Consider the following 20,446-nt stretch of genomic DNA (forward strand, 5'->3'; position numbering starts at 1 on the left):
TGGAGAAGACATTGCCTCAGCTCTGATTCTTCAGAAGTATCTTTCAAACACAGCCCCTTAAAGCTAATCTGCTCAACCTTTACCTACAGGGCTCAGTGAATATGAAAAGCTGCCTTCCGGAGACTTCCTTCAAAGAGGGAATGATCTCTTGGAATTCAAGCTTCTACAAGGTGACTACCTGGTGTTTTCCATTTTTGTCTTCTCCTAAAAAGCATCAATCAAGCCTTGCCCTTTCGGCCCACTGAACACATAAACACTCTTTTTCCCTAACTGAACTTACTGCCACGATGAACTTGAACTCTAAGACGCACAAGAGGAGAGTTGTTTTAACAGCTGCTTTTACACTGAGGCTCTGGAGTTACTACCCTCAAGACAGCTGGTTCTGAGAAGCCTCTCTTCCCACTGTCCTGTTTTTTCTAATGCCCAGCTGTCAGGGAACACCCACTGAAGTGTTCCAAAACAAAGGCACAAAACAGAAGAAAGGCAAGAGAATGGTACTCATTTGGATGCAAGGGCATCCTACATAGGGACCCTTTACGAGCCGACACAGGGTTTTTCTCTCCAACTTGCTTTTGTGAGTTTACGGATTTCTCGGCTAGTTGCGGATTAATTGCTAAAGACGTTGCCTGAGGTTGCCCTGTCCAATACGGTAGCCACCAGCAACAGGTGGCTGTTTAGATTTAGAGTAATTAAAACGAAATACAATTTAAAGTGCAGTATCCCTGTCGCACATTTCAAGTGCTCCATATAAGCCACATGCAGCTAGCAGATTCCATGCTGGAAAGCAAAAAGAGAGAACATTTCCCTCACTGTAGAGAGTTAGTGGACCGCACTGGCCAAGACATACGCTCTTTCTAAGAGGGGAAAGGGGATGCAGATCTGGTAAGAATGATGGTTTTGTCCGTTGGGCCTGTATCAATTATCTTCCATACTACTTCCTGTACACTCTTTTCTTGGCTGCCAATGTTCCATTTTCTACATTTTTGGAAGGGGGAGGTTGTGGTCTTTAAAACAATCCATGAAAAGGATCCCACTTCAGAGGAAACAAAACAACAGGAAGCAAAGGTGGTGGTGTGGCAATCCCCACGTTCTAGATGTTTTTATTGGTGATCATCAAATAACAAAGGGGAAAATGTACCTCGGCCAGGGCTTCCCACATTTGGGTGGAGGCTGAGGACCCTGACAGAGAGAGAGATGGAAAGCCAGGATCTCTGCCTATCCTGGCTCTCAGACCACGGACCTCATGCCTGGGTTATAATGTAGCGGTGAATAGAAGAACACTCTCTGATAAGAGGTTTTTAAAGGTTCCGTGTCATCAGCCAGGGAGCGTTTATCACTGAAAATGATTGTGTAATTGTACATTTAAAAGGAAAGGTAGGATGGATAATTTTTATTTAATGACCAAAGATCATTAGCAGCTGTGTGCTAATGTACAATTACACAATACACACAGACACACACACACACAGTAAGAGCAGTCTGTATTTTTATATTGATGGTTGTAATGAGGCTGCCAGGAAAAAAAAAATTGTCAGTTCTTTAATTACACGTATAATTGGTTTGATTCGTTTAACAACACATTTTTCTTTCTCCGCTAGAATAGCTCCGACTTGTTCACTGCTGTATCCTTAGCACCTAGAACAGTGCCTGGCTCACAGCAGGCACATAAAAAAGTATTCGCTGAAAAATAAATGGTGACCCGCCTCCCCCTCCCCTTTTGAAAGGAATGACCTAGAACTGTTTACTCCCTCTTCGTAAAATCAATCTACCTCAACTGCCTTTACTAATCAGGATTCCCTCCTAAACAATTAGACGTGGACTCAATCTCTCGCTCCCACTGTACATTCCAAAGTTTTCATTCCTTTCTGTTCCAGAAGGACAACTCGCTGACGTGAGTCAGTAAAAGGACCTACACTCCTCCTCATGGTCTAATAACTCTCCTACCCCCGTCTCCCCCATCTTCGGACTTTTTAAAACTGTAAAAATAGAAATCTGTCAAGCTATCAGGACATATCAGCTGTCAACAATGGGGGGAGAAAAAGCTAGTTAAGTTTTATCTCCAACGAGCTAGATGCAGGCCAGTGTTTTGCTTGCTTTGAACACATCTGAGATGAGTGGGTTATTGAGTCTTAATCTACACTGAATTCGGGTATTTTGTAATTTCATATGTTACAATGTTTTGTTTAAAAAAGCCTTATTTTTCACTACTTTGTATGGATAGAGCCAAATAATGTGTTTCTTACTTATTTTTTAAAAGGCACCAGCAGTGTATTGAAGATGTGTCCTCATTAGTGAAAAATCTTTTTCTTTATAAAAAATGCATACGCATTTAATGTGACATTCCTGATGACCAAAATCTTTATACTGTCCTCCTAATCTGGCTGATGTGATAACTTTAAAATGAAAGAGAGATGTTCTGCCATTCCTGAAACATAACCAGTTGAAGTGTTTACAAGTGCTGGTTATGGGAATTTACCAATAATCATAATAAATGTGGATTATTCTGTTGCTGGAGTCAAATGGATGATGTTGCTATTAGCTAAATAACATGGAGGTTGATGGAGTCTGACTTTTAGGCATCTCTTTTATTGAATATAAGTGGGAGTTTAAAAAACTCATTCTGGGGGCGCCTGGGTGGCTCAGTCGGTTAAGCGGCCGACTTTGGCTCAGGCCATGATCTCGCGGTCCGTGGGTTCGAGCCCCGCGTTGGGCTCTGTGCTGAAGGCTCAGAGCCTGGAGCCTGTTTCAGATCCTCTGTCTCCCTCTCTCTCTGCCCCTTCCCCACTCTCCTGTGCTCTATCTCTCTCAAATAAACATTTGAAAAATAAATAAATAAACTGGGGTGCCTGGGTGGCTCAGTCGGTTAAGCGGCCGACTTTGGCTCAGGTCATGATCTCACAGTTCGTGGGTTCGAGCCCCGCATCGGGCTCTGTGCTGACAGCTCAGAGCCTGAAGCCTGTTTCAGATTCTGTGTCACCCTCTCTCTGACCCTCCCCCATTCATGCTCTGTCTCTCTCTGTCTCAAAAATAAATAAAAAAACGTTAAAAAAAAACTCATTCTGAATACGGGCTATTTCTGTCGGACTAGGCAGGATTAGTACAGTCAGTATACTGTTAGTGAAGTCTTAACACTATAGTAGATGATCAGGTACTCAAATGGATTCATAAAAACACCACCCTCCTGGGGTATCATGGGAGATAAATATGATGTATATTTGCTTAACTTGGCTTGGTACACAGAAAATACTCGGGAAAAGTTAGCTATCATCATCTGCTTTGGAGAAGTTATCTTATTTATTTGGCACCTTATAGAAACCCCAAACTCACATACATCTGATTTTGGTCCTTTTAACTCTCAGTTACCATACTAAATTACATGTAAAAAGGAGACTCAGGGGATGTGGAACCAATAGGTATCAGGGACCATCTTTATGATGCATAATTTTTTGAAAACCGCAGGCTCTCTTAAAACTTCCAAGATTATTTTGATCATATTTTCTTTATTTAATAAGAAAGAAATTCCTTCTGAAATGTATTGCAGGTGAACCAATAACAAAATTGACAAATGCTCAAGTCTTTTATAGTTATCTGAACACAAAGAATAAAGTGTGATCAAATGTATGCACATTAGGTTAGTGTTTTCCTGTACCTAGCTCTTTTTACATGTTCAGGACCATTTCTTTTAATCGCTTGTTTTGTCTTCTGGCTATATTTTATCATTACCTACAAATTCAATAAATGGAACATTCATATATCATAGCTGAGACTCAATGAATCAGGACAACAGTATTAGAAAAGAAAAAAAAACCCCAAAATATTAAGCCTCATATATTTTTGTTTATATCACTAGGCATCATTTCCAATTCAGAATTCTTTTTTAAGTATCCTTTTAAAATACACATTTTAAACTATCCAATTACATAGAGTTTACCAGTTGGCCGCTCAGATTGGGGAGAGGGATGGGACAGGTTGGAAGGGATTTACAAAGTTAGAATGTATCTTTTTAAAACCCAAAGAAACATACACATGAATTTCTAATTCACATAGCCTATTTGCCTTTACAATCTGCTGATAAACACTGATTTTTAAACATTGTATATAAAATTAAATAACATGGAAAAAATAAATATGCTTTATTATATAAACACATAGAAATCTGTACTGCTCAAAATATTCAGACAATACTAGGCTTGGCTGCATAAAACCGTATTCAGAAAGTTTGGTAGTGATATTTACAGTCTTTATTTTTGCTAGAGATAGATGCAGCGAGGTGATAAAATACTGATGTCAGACATTTTCTCTTCCTACCTAAGGAAGCTGCAAACTTTAATATGAAAATGAGGTAGACACAAATGCATAAGTTGGCCAGGCAGAAACAAAAGCACAGTTCCTTCATGAGCTCATAAATTCTCATTATTCGGGTCGACAAGCGTTGCTCCAGAGCACCTTAAAGCAAGGCTCAGAGAACACTTTTAGGTTTGTCACGAAAAAACCCAAACAAGCAGATTCTCCTAAGGAGAAGCACAGGGTCCAAGATGATGAGCAAGCAGATACACGGGGCAACGCAGAAAGGAATGCGACAAGACCAGCTGCGAGAGCTGACATCACCTGCAACCTTTGTTACTTGAATTCTCTCCATGGATCTGCTGACTGGAGAATGCTGCGGATTTTTAAACTAACTTCTGCCGTGGTGTGACAGTATAGAGCTCTCTTTCTAATTTATCCGCTAGTCATGGGACGTGTGCGTGCAACCCCTCAGCCCGCTCCCACAAGCGGCAGGAGCAGACTGGAAGGCATTAGCAGGGTGCGAACCTGATTTAGAAATCAGAACGTTACCAAGTAAGAGTGGAAGGACACATTTAAAAGAGGACAGAAAAGGCTGAGCTTTTGGAGGATGTTTTTCAAAATCACGATTCCGAATCTCCAACGACAGGAGCCAGAACTAAGGGTCTAAGACGGGTACTTAAGCCTACGTTCACCGAAGCTTCATTTTAAGAGACACTGGCAGGCCATGCTAACATGATGTGGCTTTTCTTTCCTAAATATTGTTCCTTAGTAACAACTGTTGAATGAGGCTATCTCCATTTTGACCTTGGAAAAGGCCTACTCCACACGGCCGCAGCTGATTCTGGACACTATCGCCAGTGTGTGAAAATCTGGGGAGAGAAAGCAATCCTACTGAAGGACTAATTGCTACTCTTGGTCTCTAATAAATGGAGTGCGCTTTCTCTTGAAAGCAACATGTTAGCACCTCAAATATACTTTTTGCTGTTGTTAATTTCACTGTCAGTTACAATGATGAAGCACCATGGGAGTGGTTTTATGGCTATTAACACGATTCTCTGAGGTATGCTTAAATTTAGAATTGCCTAGAAATTGTACCAAAGCATCCATGAAAATTGACATAAAAGTGAAATCAAAGTCCTACAGTAAGAATCTGAAAGACTGCCCTCACACACATGTATTTAAGTAATATAAACGTATCTATTTAAATAGAATGCTTTTGATTTCACTTTTTTTTTTAAATCACAGCTAGAAGCCTTACACAACTGGCCTTGCTCCTAGATTGTAGAGGCATTTAAATATATGCTTGAACAACGATCACTTTATAAAGGAAGCACTAAAATCATAGAGGCAGCAAAAATATTTTAAAAATCCATGTATTCTTTTCTGTGAATGACACAGCACTAGGAATCTCTCTTCTTTCTTTTTCTGTGTTTCAGAAAATCGTGTGCAGGCCTAAGAAGAGTAACTACAATAAAAATCTTAAAATTTTCAGCTAAAGTAGCAAATCATAGTTTAAAATTTAAGCATTGAACTCTTAAAATATCTGTGGGGGAGGGTGGTGATCTTGTGTAAAAAAAAATTTGAGGTGTATTTAGAAAGCATTCAAGGAGAACAGCAGTGGAAACCAATATAACATATATTATATATTGTATATAATGTGTATCCATACACGTATAGTATGTATACAGTATATAATATATTATTATATTACTATATATTATATATATTACATATTAAATATCTCCTGACCTCTGAAGGTCAGGAGATGTTTTTTTTTTTTTTTTTTGGTCAAAATTAAAGAAAAAGAACTTTTTTGGAGGGCTAGAGGTTTTGAGACACAACTCTGGGGTGGTGTTGCTGTTGGCTGAGCGAACAAGGTAAAAATATAATGGGCCCGAGAGGGGAAATTTCATGAAAAATAATACGTCAAAGATGAGTTAGGGAAGTTGGGAGTGCCAGAGGAGGTTCCTGACATTCTATAGCCATTTCTGATCTTTTTCAAAATGTTCATTTTGGGAGGGTGCCAGTATTGCAGACAAAATGCTTCGGGTGAAGATACATCTGACTCAGAGTGGCATTTCTTAAGCTCTTGAAGGAAAGCCTTGCAGCCCAGCTAAATAGTACCAGTAGAGATGATACTCTAAAGTTTTCTGGCTTTCTACTTCATACTAAGTACAGTGCTTATGTAGCTAGGTTCTACCTGCAGACATGATCTCAGACCCTGAAACGCCTGATTCTAAGAGGCATCGACAGGTATTAGACATTTCACTTCTGTTAATCTGTTCTTCATCTGGTTTCAGGAATGGTTAAGACTTTCCCTCAGAACCCTATGCAGCCAAAAAGGCTTCTGGATATGACTTCATATAATACTAAATTCCGATTCAGTGCAATCAATGTATTTACAGAAACGTTTACTCTATTTACATGAAACAGCCCTAATGGCTCCAAAGATTATGACACAACTCAGCCAAAGAATTGTTTTGACATAGCCAGCCGACCTTCTGTTTGCCAAGAGCCGCCCCAGAAGTTTGCATAGTTTTTACAGTGGAAAACCTGTCTCACAATGTCAGCGAGCCCATAGCAAGGGAAGCCTCGGACTGATGCAAAAAAGCGCCTCAAACGGGCTTTGTGTCTTGGGGAGAGGGAGGGAACATTTCAGATGCCTTGAAAGGCACCAAGTCATGGAGTCCACTGTCGCTGGTCTTTTGCGTTGTCAGAATCATTTCAGTCTTTTTTTGTGGGCACAGGCTTTACGGTGATTGCGTCGAGAGTCGTACCCGAGTCATACAGAGGCAAATTACAGTCATTGAAGAAAAAAAAAACTGGTTTGGCCTCAATACGCAGGTATCTTCCCCATAAAGTCAAAACTCTCATAGCTTAGGAAAGGAAAGAATGTCTGCTATTGAGTTGTCTGTTTAAATCACTTTGGAGCTTAATAACTACATGAACGTATTTCATTTCTTAAAAAAAATCTATCTATCTATCTATCTATCTATCTATCTATCTATCTATCTATCCAGTCTTGCTTTTCTCAAAAAGGAAGCTACTTCTTGACATTGGCCCCAGGCCAATATGAGGTACATGTATTCTGTAAAGTCACTTCGGCAATACCACAAAAAAATTAATTCTCCTGTTTGTCAGTATGAGGACAATCACAGACCACAGCACAGTCCCGGGGATGCCCTTGGGAGCAAGACCACTGGCTGTCGCAGAGGAGTGCGACCCAGAACACCTTGGAATCAGGCATGTTAGTCAAATAGTTTCGTTAACGAACATTAAGAGTTAGGGCCGTACCGAACTCCAAGGGCCGTGATTCCAGGCAGCGTCTTGCGGACAAGCGTGTGTGTTACACTGCTCGCGATCTGGAGGCTTATCAAGGATTTCACAGCTCAGATCTGGAAACCGCTCGCCGCTGGGCCGCTGGCAGACCACCAGTCTCGTGCGCAAGCCCCCACCGCATAGCTTCGTGCACTGCAAGAGGGGAAAATGATGCTGTGGTCACTCGGTCTGAACAGCCAGTGACAAATTTTCCTTTCTTTCCCTTAAGAACAATTTCTTAACCAAATTCTATCACGGCACTGGGCAAGGTAAGTCTCTAGGCAGGACCGAGCTGAGTTACCAAAATTATTATATACGATAGACTGGAGTTCCCTGACTTAACGGTAGGCATCGTCTCTTGAGTGCTTCCCTTCCCCTGTACTACGCGCTGGTGTGGGCATTGTCTCATCAGGAGGAGACTATAATTATTTGCCCCATTTTACAAATGGGACAACGGAGCTTACAAGAGGTTAATTAACTTGATCATAGCCAATTCGACAGTAAGTGACTAGGACAGGATTACAGCCTTTTCTTTGAGGTATACAGAGGCAAAAATCAAACCAATAAAAATCCCGAAACCACCCACTACCAAATAAAGGAAATAATGACTGAGCCAGTTTTATTTTCTGGCAGCTTGTAAGAAGCTGTTACCAACTTGTGGCTATTATGTGACTCCAACTTCCCCAGACCTTTATGACGTTAAGACATTTTACGCTATCTCCGCATCTCAGGATAATGATGATTTTCCCCAGGATGAATAAACAATGTGGTGGGGGAGACCCGAACTTCTGAGGCAGGAACGAGCTGTGTTTCTTGGACGGCACTGCTGTGCTCACATCCAGGAACACTGACATCTGGCTTTCCTGCTGTGTCGAGGCCAGATCTCCCACAGAATTTGGAATGATCTGGTCTGCGCTGACAGCAAGCATCCCAGTGAATGCGTGTACTCTCCTGGCTTTGGTCCAATTACAGAAGCTTAATCACAAGCCCCACAGGACAGAACTCTGTGAGGAGTTTTGGGAAACCCACAACGCATGAGTCTCAAAGCCTGACTCCCCGTTCCTGCCTTTCGGCAAAGCCCTCCAGAACGGCGCACCGTCAACGAAAGTTAACAGAACGCTCCATTATGACTGCCTATTACTACTGGGTTATGTGAAACCGGGGACACGTGATTTGGGTTTGCCAGAAGCGTGGACTAACACGCCCATCCCTCTCACTTGTCTTTCTCCCCCTCTTGGCACTGGGGTCTGCAAGACGTTAACCTTCACGTTTTATTTTATAAAGTTGACAGTCAAGACAGAGCAATTCCACAAGCTTTAAGTATGCGCTCTCTCCGAGGATTCAAGAGTAGAGGGATGCATTCTTGGTCAACGAAACACAAAACAATAAGCATGTAAGCCCTCCACAAAAGAGTGGCTCAAAACCCTATTTTATACTAGTAGTCATCCTAATGATAAAGGGTAGTCGTAGTGAGGATAATGATGATGATTGTAATAGCAGCGAACTTTGGAGACTATATATGCTAGGTATTGGTCGTGCACTATCTCATGCAATAGGTCATGAGTTGGTGCCATGATTATTCCCACTTACAGACAAGGCTACAGACATTTGGTAAAGTTATATAATTTTCCCAGGCGACAAAGCTTGGAAGGGTCAGCACCGGGAATGGAATCCAGTTTTGTCTGGTCCAAATAGTCTATTGCCCCTCATTGGTCATTACTCTTAAAAGGTAACAGCTGAAGAATTTTACTACTTGAGATTATAGAGCTAATTATTCCCGTCCACCATTAGAACGCATCACCTCCGGTAGGAATAACAGCACCTATTCATTCTGGTTTCATCAAGGATTTGGAACACCAGAATGATTATGCCAAGGGAACAAGCGTAAATTATAAACAGCCCCAAACTATGAAAAGGATGGTAACGTTTCCATGGACCAATTTAACACGTGTGTCCAATTACCTTAAAAGTGTCCCATTTTTAATCAGCGGAGGTTAACAAACAATCTAGCCTAGCGTTTATCTGTATTCTTTCCTAATTTTCCTCTCCTATGTGTTTAAGCTGTTTCTCATTGGTAATGACTGTACTTTTCAGATGGTCTGGAATTAAGACAGGTCTCGTGGTTAATGCCCAATCAAGAAGCTCTCACCAGAATTCATTCTTCTCCCTTAAAATAGATCACGAACCACAGCACAGTTTGGTCAGCAAAATTACTCTGTGTTCTTTCCAAAGGAGGTACAAAAGGATGGCTCACTCTCACCTCTCCCCAGCTGCCGTAAGCCCATTGAGGACAAGGGCCAGATTCACAGGCTCTTTGCTCATCGGGTTTTATCCTCTCCACGCAGTCATTTGCAGTGTATCCATTTTCGTCCTGACATACCACAACACGTCGCTGGGACCCACCAGCACAGGTACTGGAACACTGAACACATCAGACATCAGTCAACAGGTTAATCCCTACCTCGATCGACATCTCAGTGACCCAAAAAGCAGCTGGTTGGAAAGTCAGAGACAAACGTGACAGAATCCGTTCTCAGGTTTCCCACCGTGGTCAAAAAGCCGTTATGAGAACTTCCCCTCTGTGGGGTTGTTTAATGGGCATGCCTTATAACAACCTGGAGGGCAGAAAAAGGGCCTCTCCCTTGCACACTTTCGGCACTCACGAAGTGTTCAAAAGATGCCCCATGCGTGATAATGTCTTTCAAAGCAATTCCATTTACTGTCTTCTTTTAACCTCTCTGCAGCTCTGAGAAGCACAGAGGTGTTAACAGATACCATAGCCTATTGAGAAACTCTTTTCTTTTCAAAATCCAAATGCTCGTTTAGAACCAACATTTGACTTCAACACAGAGGTCAAAGTGCATGCTTAACGAGATACCACTGTTGAAAGTGAACTTCCGTATTAATTCATTCGGTTACCCAAAGCGTAGCGGAACGTCACTAAGACATCATTTCTTTGCAGGGAATGTTCCCATCTCTCTCTTCAGAATAGCCTTGACTTTAGTGGCTGATGGCAGCAAGATTTGCTTTGTAATTTATTTTTTACTTCCCCAAGGACCTTAATTGGATTCCACATTGACAAGCCTCTCTTCAGGGGCACTTTCTAACGCTCCCTCTCTTGGTTGTCGCAGAATTATGTTTGCAGTTCAGCTAATTTCCCACACAAGCTTCTCAGAGTTCTCTTATTTATCTACATCTTGAGTGGTTTTGTTCTTTCCATAATGTCCTTATCTTTTGAAAACCGATGTGTTTGCTAGTATCCTTCACTGTGACCCCTAAGTTGTAAAATCAGTTTGCCTATAAAATAACAACTTGTCCTCAAAGCAATGCAATTCCCATGAATTATTAAGCTTCCAACTGCACTGGATAACTTTTTTTTGTTAGTGCTGGGTTCTTTTAAAAAAAATTTTTTTTAATTTTTATTTATTTTTGAGAGAGAGAGAGAGAGAGAGAGAGAGAGCGAGAGAGCGCGCGCAAGCAAGCAGGGTAAGGGCAGAGAGAGACAGAAACACAGAATCCAAAGCAGGTTCTAGGCTCCAAGCTGGAGGCAAAGAGAGGCTTGGACTCACAAATGGTGAGATCGTGGTCTGAGCCGAAGTCAGATGCTTCACCAGCTGAGCTATCCCAGTGCCCCATTTGTTCTGGGTTCTGATGGCTGATCTGTGCTTTCTGTCGAATCCTAGCTCAAACCAGGGTTATTTCAAAATACTTGCAAACAATGCATCTTGCTGGTCAGCTTGTTCCAAATAAAGCTCTGAATATATTTTTTGGCTTATGGTTGGACCGAATTTCAATTTCTCTGCCCATCTCAGACAAATTATGGGTGACTTTAAAATACATCGGGTATAATTTTAAGATGTGGAGAAGGAAAACAGATTTATGACTTCTGCCTGAGAAAAAAATTAGGCAATTTTTGGGGTGCCTGGGTGGCTCAGTCGGTTGAGCCTCCAACTTCGGCTCAGGTCATGATCTCACAAGTTCGTGAGTTCGAGCCCGGCATCGGGCTCTGTGCTGACAGCTCAGAGCCTGGAGCCTGCTTCGGATTCTGTGTCTCCCTCTCTCTCTGACACTCGCCTGTTCATGCTCTGTCTGTGTCTCAAAAATAAATAAACGTTAAAAAAAATTTAGGCAATTTTTGATTGACTAAAATGCCATTTCTATTCTCGGAGGATTCTGGTATAATGACTCTAAACTTGAAAATACTTGTTTTCGGGGCGCCTGGGTGGCACAGTCGGTTAAGCGTCTGACTTTAGCCAGGTCACGATCTCGCGGTCCGTGAGTTCGAGCCCCGCGTCAGGCTCTGGGCTGATGGCTCAGAGCCTGGAGCCTGTTTCCGATTCTGTGTCTCCCTCTCTCTCTGCCCCACCCCCGTTCATGCTCTCTCTCTGTCCCAAAAATAAATAAACGTTGAAAAAAAAAATTAAAAAAAAAAAAAAAAAAAAAAGAAAATACTTGTTTTCTATTTCTAATTTTTTTTAATGTTTATTTTATTTATTGTGAGAGAGAGCAAGTGAGCAGAGGAAGGGCAGAGAGAGAGGAAGAATCCCAAGCAGGCTCTATCCTGTCAGCACAGAGCCTAACGTGGGGCTCAAACTCATGAAACTGTGAGATCATGACCTAAGCCTAAATCAAGAGTTGGACACTCAACTGACTCAGCCACCTAACCACCCCTGTTTTCTATTTTTAAACAGCTTAGGACGTAACAGGAAACACAAAATCATTATTTTAATTGGCTTTGTTTGGGAACCAAACTATATAATGTGAGGAAGGGACTTCCATATTGTAAGTGCATTTGTAATATATATTTTGGCCCCTGAGTTCTTCCCTTGAAAATACAATCCTGTCTCATTCTTTTGTCACCTGTGAACATTATTGCCTCAATGAAGTGTGGTAAGCTCCTTGAGAGGGTTCAGGGTCATAACTTGTGTCCCTGTTAGCTCACATAGCACCAGTCACAGGATATTCAGCCTGGTTCAATTAAAGTTACTGGAAACAACAGCTCTATAAACCACATGCTACCCTGCCTCCAATATGCTTGAATGGAGCAAGGCTGGTCACCTGACCTATGGCCAACCACTCCAGTGGCTGTCCAGTGACCAATAAGATGTTTCCTACTGAAAATCTGACCAAAGAGATAGAGACAGTGCTCAGCTGGGGCCAAGGAACTACATAGCACAGTCTTGAACCATCTGAACCCAGGGCCTGTCTGGGGCTTTATAATCCCATAGACAAGTAAAGAGCTCTACATAATTTTTCTCCAGGTTCAATATGGCCATTTAAAAAATGTTTATTTGTATTAACAGGGATTCTTAGTTCTCTTCCATGTTGCAGCATTTCACTCTGGACTTCTTTTGGTAACAATCTTCCTGTCCTTTTAAGATGACATATTTTCTTAGGTAAACATTTCTTTGAAAAAACCCTGTACCTATCATCCACACTGGCCAAAATGAGAAGGAATGGTCTCTGCAGGGGTAGGAGGTGGCGGTCATCTGTCGTTCTTACTTGCCTAGCACACTTCCCCTTATATCTGGCAGCCCAATTCTCCTTTAAGGAACCTTTCTTCCCCCAAGGGATGTCATCTTGGGGGAGAATATGTATTAAGATACTCTGCCCCTCCCTGATCATTGAGTGGGCAAGTGGAACAAGCAGGGCCAGTGAGACTTGCCTGAGAATTTAGATCCTAAGCAGGGTAGATGAGCGTTCAGAGGGCTCTATTAAGACAGAAACTCCCTACAAAAATTACCCTCTAATTACTGTTCCATCTAGATAGGGGCTGGCAAGACACAGCATGAGGGCCAAATGTGACCTGCTCCCTCTTTTATAAATAAAGTTTTACTGGAACATAGACATGCCCACTCATTTATGTATTGTCTACACCTGCTTTTGTGCTACAACGACAGAGCTGATTAGTTGTGACAAAGACTAGATGGTCCGCCTCACACAAGATATTTACTATCTGGTCCTTTGCCGAAAAAGATTTGCCAACCCCTGAGCTAGATCCCTGAAGGTGCTCTGGTCTCTGCCTCTACCGGGGCCAAACGAAAAGGTTTGTTTGTTGGTCTTGTTTTCACTTGAAAGAGTCAGTTTCTTTTGTTCACAACCAGAGACCCCTAATTGGTAACAGGGGGCAAACCTCACACAGGGTCCAGGTTTATACAGGAATGTGCTAGAAATTGAGGTATTTACTCCAGAATCCACTGAAAACATTAGATTCCCATTCTCTAGTGGTGAAAATTCTTTGCTGCCTTTCCTGCCATGGAAAGCAGGAAGAATCCCATGGTTTGTGCACTGCACCAAGCAAACATGCACCTTCTGGAAGCAGGTCAGGCTAGAGCTGCAAAAAAATCACATTGTCCATTTTCAGCCTCACTTAACTTGGGGGGGAAAAAAAGTCCTCAAACAAAAACACGATGAGGAAAAGAACGGCATTGCCCATTGCTGCAAAAAGGTTACCTAATCCTCCCTAATTTGGAACACTGCCCGAGGGCAGAATCATTCAATTTTAAAAGAATGCATCATCTCCCAATGTAGTCGTAAGTAAGAATAGCTTTAAATTTTTGTTTTAAAGAGTTCTAGTGCTATCATTAGAACGCACATGAGTTTGGAACTCTTCCAATCCGAAAAATTGTGGGACACTCAGTGATTACCTCCTGTGATCACCTGTTAACTTCTCTGAACCCAAATCTCTTCTAACCCAGGCCCAGGAAGCCTGGAAGGGGTAAGCCAGCAAGGAGAATGAGATGGCAAAGGTCCTGGGAAATATGGCAGACGTTCTGCGGACAACCAATACTTGTACTGGGTGGAAATGGCTGACGGCTCATCAATAGTCACAGGAAAAGAAAAACTCACTTACTGAAACATAACCACAGTGGGAAGCACGCAGCTTCCTTCTAATGCGTTTTAGTTCAGAAATAATTAAACACAATTAGTGGTACGCGAAGGAAACTGAGAGTAAACAATTAGAACGAAGACCCCGGGGTGATTACTAGACATCTTCCGACTTCCCACACCTATGCGGGGTCCCTTGCTCTCTTACCCCTCCTGCAGTCCCATTAGACATGCCCAGTATTGCACAATATAATTACTTTGCGAAAAATATTTAGTGAAAAACCTAAAATTCAATATTTTTCAAGATCTTCATCACGTGAAGGGCAATGCTAAGAATACTGAGAAAATTCTCACTCTGGGGCAGGCAGCGTGCAAAGCACTTTATTTCCATCGTCACATTTGTTCCTTACAACCACCCAGGAGAGCTGGAATTGTTGTTCACTTTGTCTTACAAAGGAGGAAACTGAGGCTCCTTGAGACTAGGGGGCATGCTAAATATCTCAAAATCTGAAAGTGTAGGTCGTTGGTTCACACAGAGGCACCTTCACTCGGAGCCTGTGCCGTTCGCCGTTAGATTCTGGTACTGCTCCCCTAAGCACAGAATTATCTGGACCAGTGATTCCCCTCAGTCCAGGACAACGATCTACTACTACAAACTATGCATGGACCATGCCACTTTGAGACTGCACTCGTCTAGAAAACAGCAAGAAGGAAAACCACTTTCATTAAGAGCTCCCTATCAGAAAACTTCCTCTGTCCTTTTGATTTCCTTACAGGTAAGAGCTGCCTGCCGCCTCCGCCTCCGGGATCAATCATCCTGGCCCTCACGGTACCTCCTAGGAAGCCACCCGATGCTGTTGTCCAGCTGTGATACGCACCCCCCCTCCACCCAGTTAAGGCAGCTTCTAGGTGGCCTGCAGGCACTATCGGGGGACAACTTTTCAGGGACTGTGATGAACCCGTTAGGGTTCACCCAAAACAAATGGGAATGTACAAGGCCAAGCCCTTGTGAGAAAAAAGGGCTTCAGAGGTGTTTCTAGTTTGTCTGCCCCCAAAGCTGCAAGGGCGAAGGAGAAGAAAGCAAAGTAGAGAAGGACTTCAGGGAATACTCACTGCTCCCCAGGGGCCAGTCCTCCACTGGTTTCCACCAAGCACATGGGTGCGGCTGGGGCCCGCGCTTCTGGGGCGGAAATCCTCGCTTTGGAAGGGGTGCTGAGCGAGACCGCTGTCTGGGGTCCGCTGAGGGCATGGTGAGGTGGAACAGTCCTGGTCCGTTTCTGGGATGTAGTCTGGATCGCACTCACTCCGATCAATCACGTGGTCACTGTAGTTGACACACACCACTTCCCGGGTCGCCCTGCCTTGCCCACATGTCACGGAGCACTACGTCGAACACCCAGAAAGAGAAAGGGTCGGTCATTGGCAGGCACAAACCCATCAGTGTGCGTTTTCTGTGAGTGGCTCAGCGCCCGCTCGGTTGCCCAGACCCCAAACTCTGGCATCGTCCGTGTCTGCTCCCTTGTCTTCCCACCCTGCAGCCATCTCACTGGGACACCCTGTCAGCTCAGTCGTCACAGATACCCCAATCCATCCATTCCCCACCGTCTCTGCTGTCACCTTCCCCTGCCAGGAGCACCGCAATGGCTTTTCAGCTGGGCTCCTGTTTACAACGTCGAACCCCTCCCTGCAGCCCTAGTCTGTGGGCCACGTATCAGCAACTGTGACACTTACAAATAAAAGCTCATGCCATTTCCTCCAGTGACTTCCCAACTCACTTTGAAAAATGTCCAAAGTCCGTACCTTGGCCTGGGAGGCCCTCTGTGATATGGCCACTGGCGACCTCCTTGACCCATCTCCTAGCACATATTGCACTCCAGCCAAACTGGTCTTATGGATGTTTCTTGACCATGCCAAGAACACTCTCTACTCAGGGTCTTTGTAACTGCTGCTATCTTTCCCCAAACAACATGGATGCCCACATGGCTCACTCTCTCACTTCATTCAAGTCTTGCTCAGCGTGCTATCGGGCCTTCTCTGACCACGCTGTCTAAAAGCATACTCCATTTTTCCCTATGCTATTATGCTGCTTGACTTGTTTCTAGTACTTGTCAGTGTCTGTTGCTAAATCTCTCTCTTTATTTGTTGACTGACTGGAACCTCCATCAGAATGATCTTCATGAAGGCTAAGACTTTCTTATTTGCTGTTCATTGCTTTTTCTACACTAAGCTTTTACAAATATCTGGTGCACAGACAGGTGTATTTAATGGATGGATGGATGGACGGACGGATGGACGGATGGACTGGAAGCTCAAGGCATCAGAGTGAGATTATCTATCATTTATTGAGCACCTACTTTGTCCTAAGCAGTTAACATAGGCAATCTCAAATAATACAACATCTTTGTAAGATAGGTACTCTTTTGGGTCTTTTAAAAAGAAGAAATTGAGGTTCAAAGGATTTAACCAGACTGCTCAAGGTTATGCAGCCAGTATGTGTCAAGATCTGGATTTTTACACGGCTCTCTTTGAATCTATTGCTCAAATTTCGTACTTATGTTATGATACTTATGGAGATATTACTTCTCTATTTTCCTGATGGCCTCTCCTCACCTATCCTAAGCTTTATATTTCCCTATCGCTGGGATTTTTGCAAGGCAGAAGGCAGGTGCCGCCTGAAAATGAAGGTTTTTCTACTTTTACACAAGCCCACAGATGGTGCCTGGTGTGCACAGGAGGCCAAGCCCATAGCATTGGATGAGGATTCCCACTTCCCACTCTTGACAGAGAAGCCAAGAACCTCTGAACTTCAAGAGTCTGGGTTCTAGGAGGCACCCAGACTCAAGGTAAGAGGCTCTTTCCTGACTCCCCCTCTTCTCCCTGGCACTTTTGGTGCTCCACAAGCCTATTACATTCCGATGTGACCCAATCAACACCGGGTTTTCCAGTCAACCCAACAGGATGGGGCATCAGTCAACTGCACGTTGACTTACACATTTTAACAACATCCATTTCTTGCACATCCGGCCAAGATTCATACCAGCCGCACACATATGAGGCAAAATAATTTAAATCATAAACTAAGTCCAATTATAAAACAGTACCCATTGACATTTGTGACCTGTCGTTAGTCATCCTCTATGGTTCCCCCAGTCATTTCCCAATTCCCAAGAATCCACTCGCTTACAGGGCTCCAGTCCAAAGCTTTCCACTGCCCACAGGGAGTCACAGAACATTCTTCCTTTGCCACTGGTCTAGGCAGAGTCACACAGGCGCTCTCGTCAGCCACAGAGCCGTCTTCGTCCCGACAGCTGACATATCTCATCCGAGTACCTTTTCCACAAGTGGCTGAGCACTGGGTGTTGAAGTAAGATAATGCAGGGATGTTATTGGACACGATGGTTCATTGGACAGCAACCCACTTCCTACAGTCAAGTCAGAGAACCTCTTCCTCCCCTTCCACCCTCTCTATGTCTGCCATCTATTTCTTACTGGTGTCCAAGACCCAAATCGCCACTGGGTTCTTGGTGCACTCTGCGTGCTTCTTCTTCCTTCCGGGGCAGCTGGGGGAGGGTGACAAGATGGTAATTCACAGTCCTAGATGGGAGAGGGGGAAGAAAGCCAAAGTTACCTTGAAGTCAATGCACACTTTAAGGGTCCAGGTGAATAAAAATATAAGAGTGAAGAATTCTAAGATCTCAGAATTCTGGGAAAATCACATGGCATCTCTCGGCCCCAGTTTTTTTCAACTGTAAAATGGGGTATAATCTGAGTCACCTCATGAATGCACTGATATAGGGCAGGGATTTACTTGGTGATTGTTAATATCATATTTATTTGCCTGTTCATGTGGAAAGAAAAAAAGCGATTGCAAAATGGCACGTAAGTTAAGAAAGAAAAGGATATCCTTTCAAAATTATCAATTGTTGGGGCGCCTGGGTGGCTCAGTCTGTTGAGCGTCCAACTCGTGATTTTGGTTCAAGTCAGATCCCTGGGTCATGGGATCGAGCCCCACGTTGGGCTCCTCGCTGAGCATGGGGCCTGCTTAAATTCTTTTTCTCTCTCCCTCTGCCCCTCTCCCCGACTTGCTCTCTCTCTGTCTCTCTCTCTCAAAACAAAAAATATATATCAGTTGTTAATTTTTAAAAATTCCAAAGACCAAATTCTGTTTTCACATTTCAATTAATTTCCTAATCAGAATTTGCTAATCATGAACTGGCTTTCTAGGTTTACCCAAAGAGAACTCCCAAGGTCCTGATGGTCAAATCTAGATAAGAGGTCTATTCAATATGCCAATGCCTGGAATGTATATAAATAACACTCTTCAGTCACTCAGAGGAAATCCCTATAATGAATTGAGGTTATTTGTGTGTAGATAATACTTTCAGGTTTACAGATGGGAAAACAGAAGTACGTACTTGCTCACAATTTAGCAAACACTCTTTGATTAAAGACATACCCATTAAATTACTGAATGTGCCAGGCATGGTGCAAAGTGTGGTGAGCTCGGGACCGAGCCTGACATTAGGGAGCTTACAAACTGAATGGGGAAATTCCGTTACTTGGCTCCAGACCCTGCCTATTCTTCTGCCGGTGGTCCAAAGAAAACCACAGGGAACTTTTCCCACAGTGAAGAAATGGTCCATATGCTTCAACTGTGGGAGCCGCCCTGTACTCCACTGAATATTACAGAATAATGTAGAGAGAAACGAGTATTCTGAATCTCTAAGGGAGTTGCTAAATCCTCAGTTCATGACTATTCAGATGGAATAGCTAACATTTCGCAGGCATTTAGCCTGTGGTGGTTTAGAGCATTTCAATAAAGTAAAAAAAAAAATAATAATAATAAAGGGGACACAAGTCACAAGTGGTATTTTATCATCGATCAGTGACAACATGAACAACACTGCCATATTCCTGTAGTTTTTGACACTTTTCATCCATTCACAATACATGTGGAAGTGCAGACAGAATGAGGGCCCTCAGAATGGAATCAGCGCATTGGCCAAAGGGGGCCTTAGAGCGTGAGCTCTGGGCACGGTCAGGGTTCAAATCCTGTCTTCGGCAATTAGCAAAACTGATGTAGAAACCCAAGTCTTCTCTTTACATAGTCTCTTCCCATAAATGATGCCAAAATCATGGCCCATAAAGAGGAAGTAGTGGCAGTAATGGTCAGCTGGCTCTCTTGAGAAAAAAGGAGTGCGTGTGTGTGTTTGTAGAAATGCATTTACATGTATACACACACATATTACATGCCCATATACACCTATATATGTATACATATGTTTGTTTGGTTATCACAAAGTTTACTGATACAAAGGCTGTATGGTACACAATTTACATATAGTAATAAAATATACAATGCTTTCTTTTAAATTCCACGTAGCCAGTTGAGTCTCACAGAATCCTGTCGCTGATTTTTGTTGAATTCTTGAATCTGTTGCCAAAATATGGTTGTAACTGCTAAATGAGTGCACTTCAAACATTAATGAGAGCTGCTCTTTTGTTTATGTTGAAGAGTAAGGAGAAAGTGGAACAAACAAGATCGATGTCAGAACTTCATCTACCAATGACGTGAATGACTTCTACGCCGAATCAGACAATAATGTCCAAATACCGGAAGAATATTTCCTTGATATTTGTATGTGTTATTTCCAATGTAACAGCTGAAGACAGAAGACTCTTTTAAACATAATGTAGATTGCGTATGAGTATCATTTTCTCCATCACTTTCTTAAGTCTAAAAACAATCAATTAACCCTCAATTATGGCATTGGCTGATTCCTGTGGTGTAAATACTCTCACCACAGCCAATTTCAAACTACCAGCTTGATGTCGATGAACACAGACTTGGGAAGAGATGTGCAATAGCTTACCATTATGTAATATTCCCACCACATGGACACACCTGTAAATGTAAATAACCTCAAGGGCACAGATAATAGTAAAATGTAGTCAAGCAATGGAAAAATGTGAGTTTTGAGTATTTATCTGCTTCGTTGAAATATCATCTACT

General features: G+C 42.8%; 1 protein-coding gene across 3 annotated transcripts in view; it reads right to left on the reverse strand.

The window, feature by feature from the left end:
• The window catches only part of ADAMTS9 (ADAM metallopeptidase with thrombospondin type 1 motif 9), a 162,229-nt gene that overhangs the window by 63,702 nt on the left and 78,081 nt on the right, over positions 1-20,446 (reverse strand). For all 3 annotated transcript variants that reach the window (XM_043587867.1, XM_043587868.1, XM_043587869.1), the window contains 5 exons: positions 17,923-18,027; positions 17,618-17,785; positions 15,547-15,816; positions 9,866-10,027; positions 7,582-7,758 (listed from right to left, as the gene is read on the reverse strand). In XM_043587867.1, coding sequence (XP_043443802.1) covers positions 7,582-7,758; positions 9,866-10,027; positions 15,547-15,816; positions 17,618-17,785; positions 17,923-18,027 — 882 coding nt within the window. The remainder of the gene's footprint in view (positions 1-7,581; positions 7,759-9,865; positions 10,028-15,546; positions 15,817-17,617; positions 17,786-17,922; positions 18,028-20,446) is intronic.

The sequence above is a fragment of the Prionailurus bengalensis genome, chromosome A2 (assembly GCF_016509475.1).
Source record: "Prionailurus bengalensis isolate Pbe53 chromosome A2, Fcat_Pben_1.1_paternal_pri, whole genome shotgun sequence".
NCBI classification, from domain to species: Eukaryota; Metazoa; Chordata; class Mammalia; order Carnivora; family Felidae; genus Prionailurus; species Prionailurus bengalensis.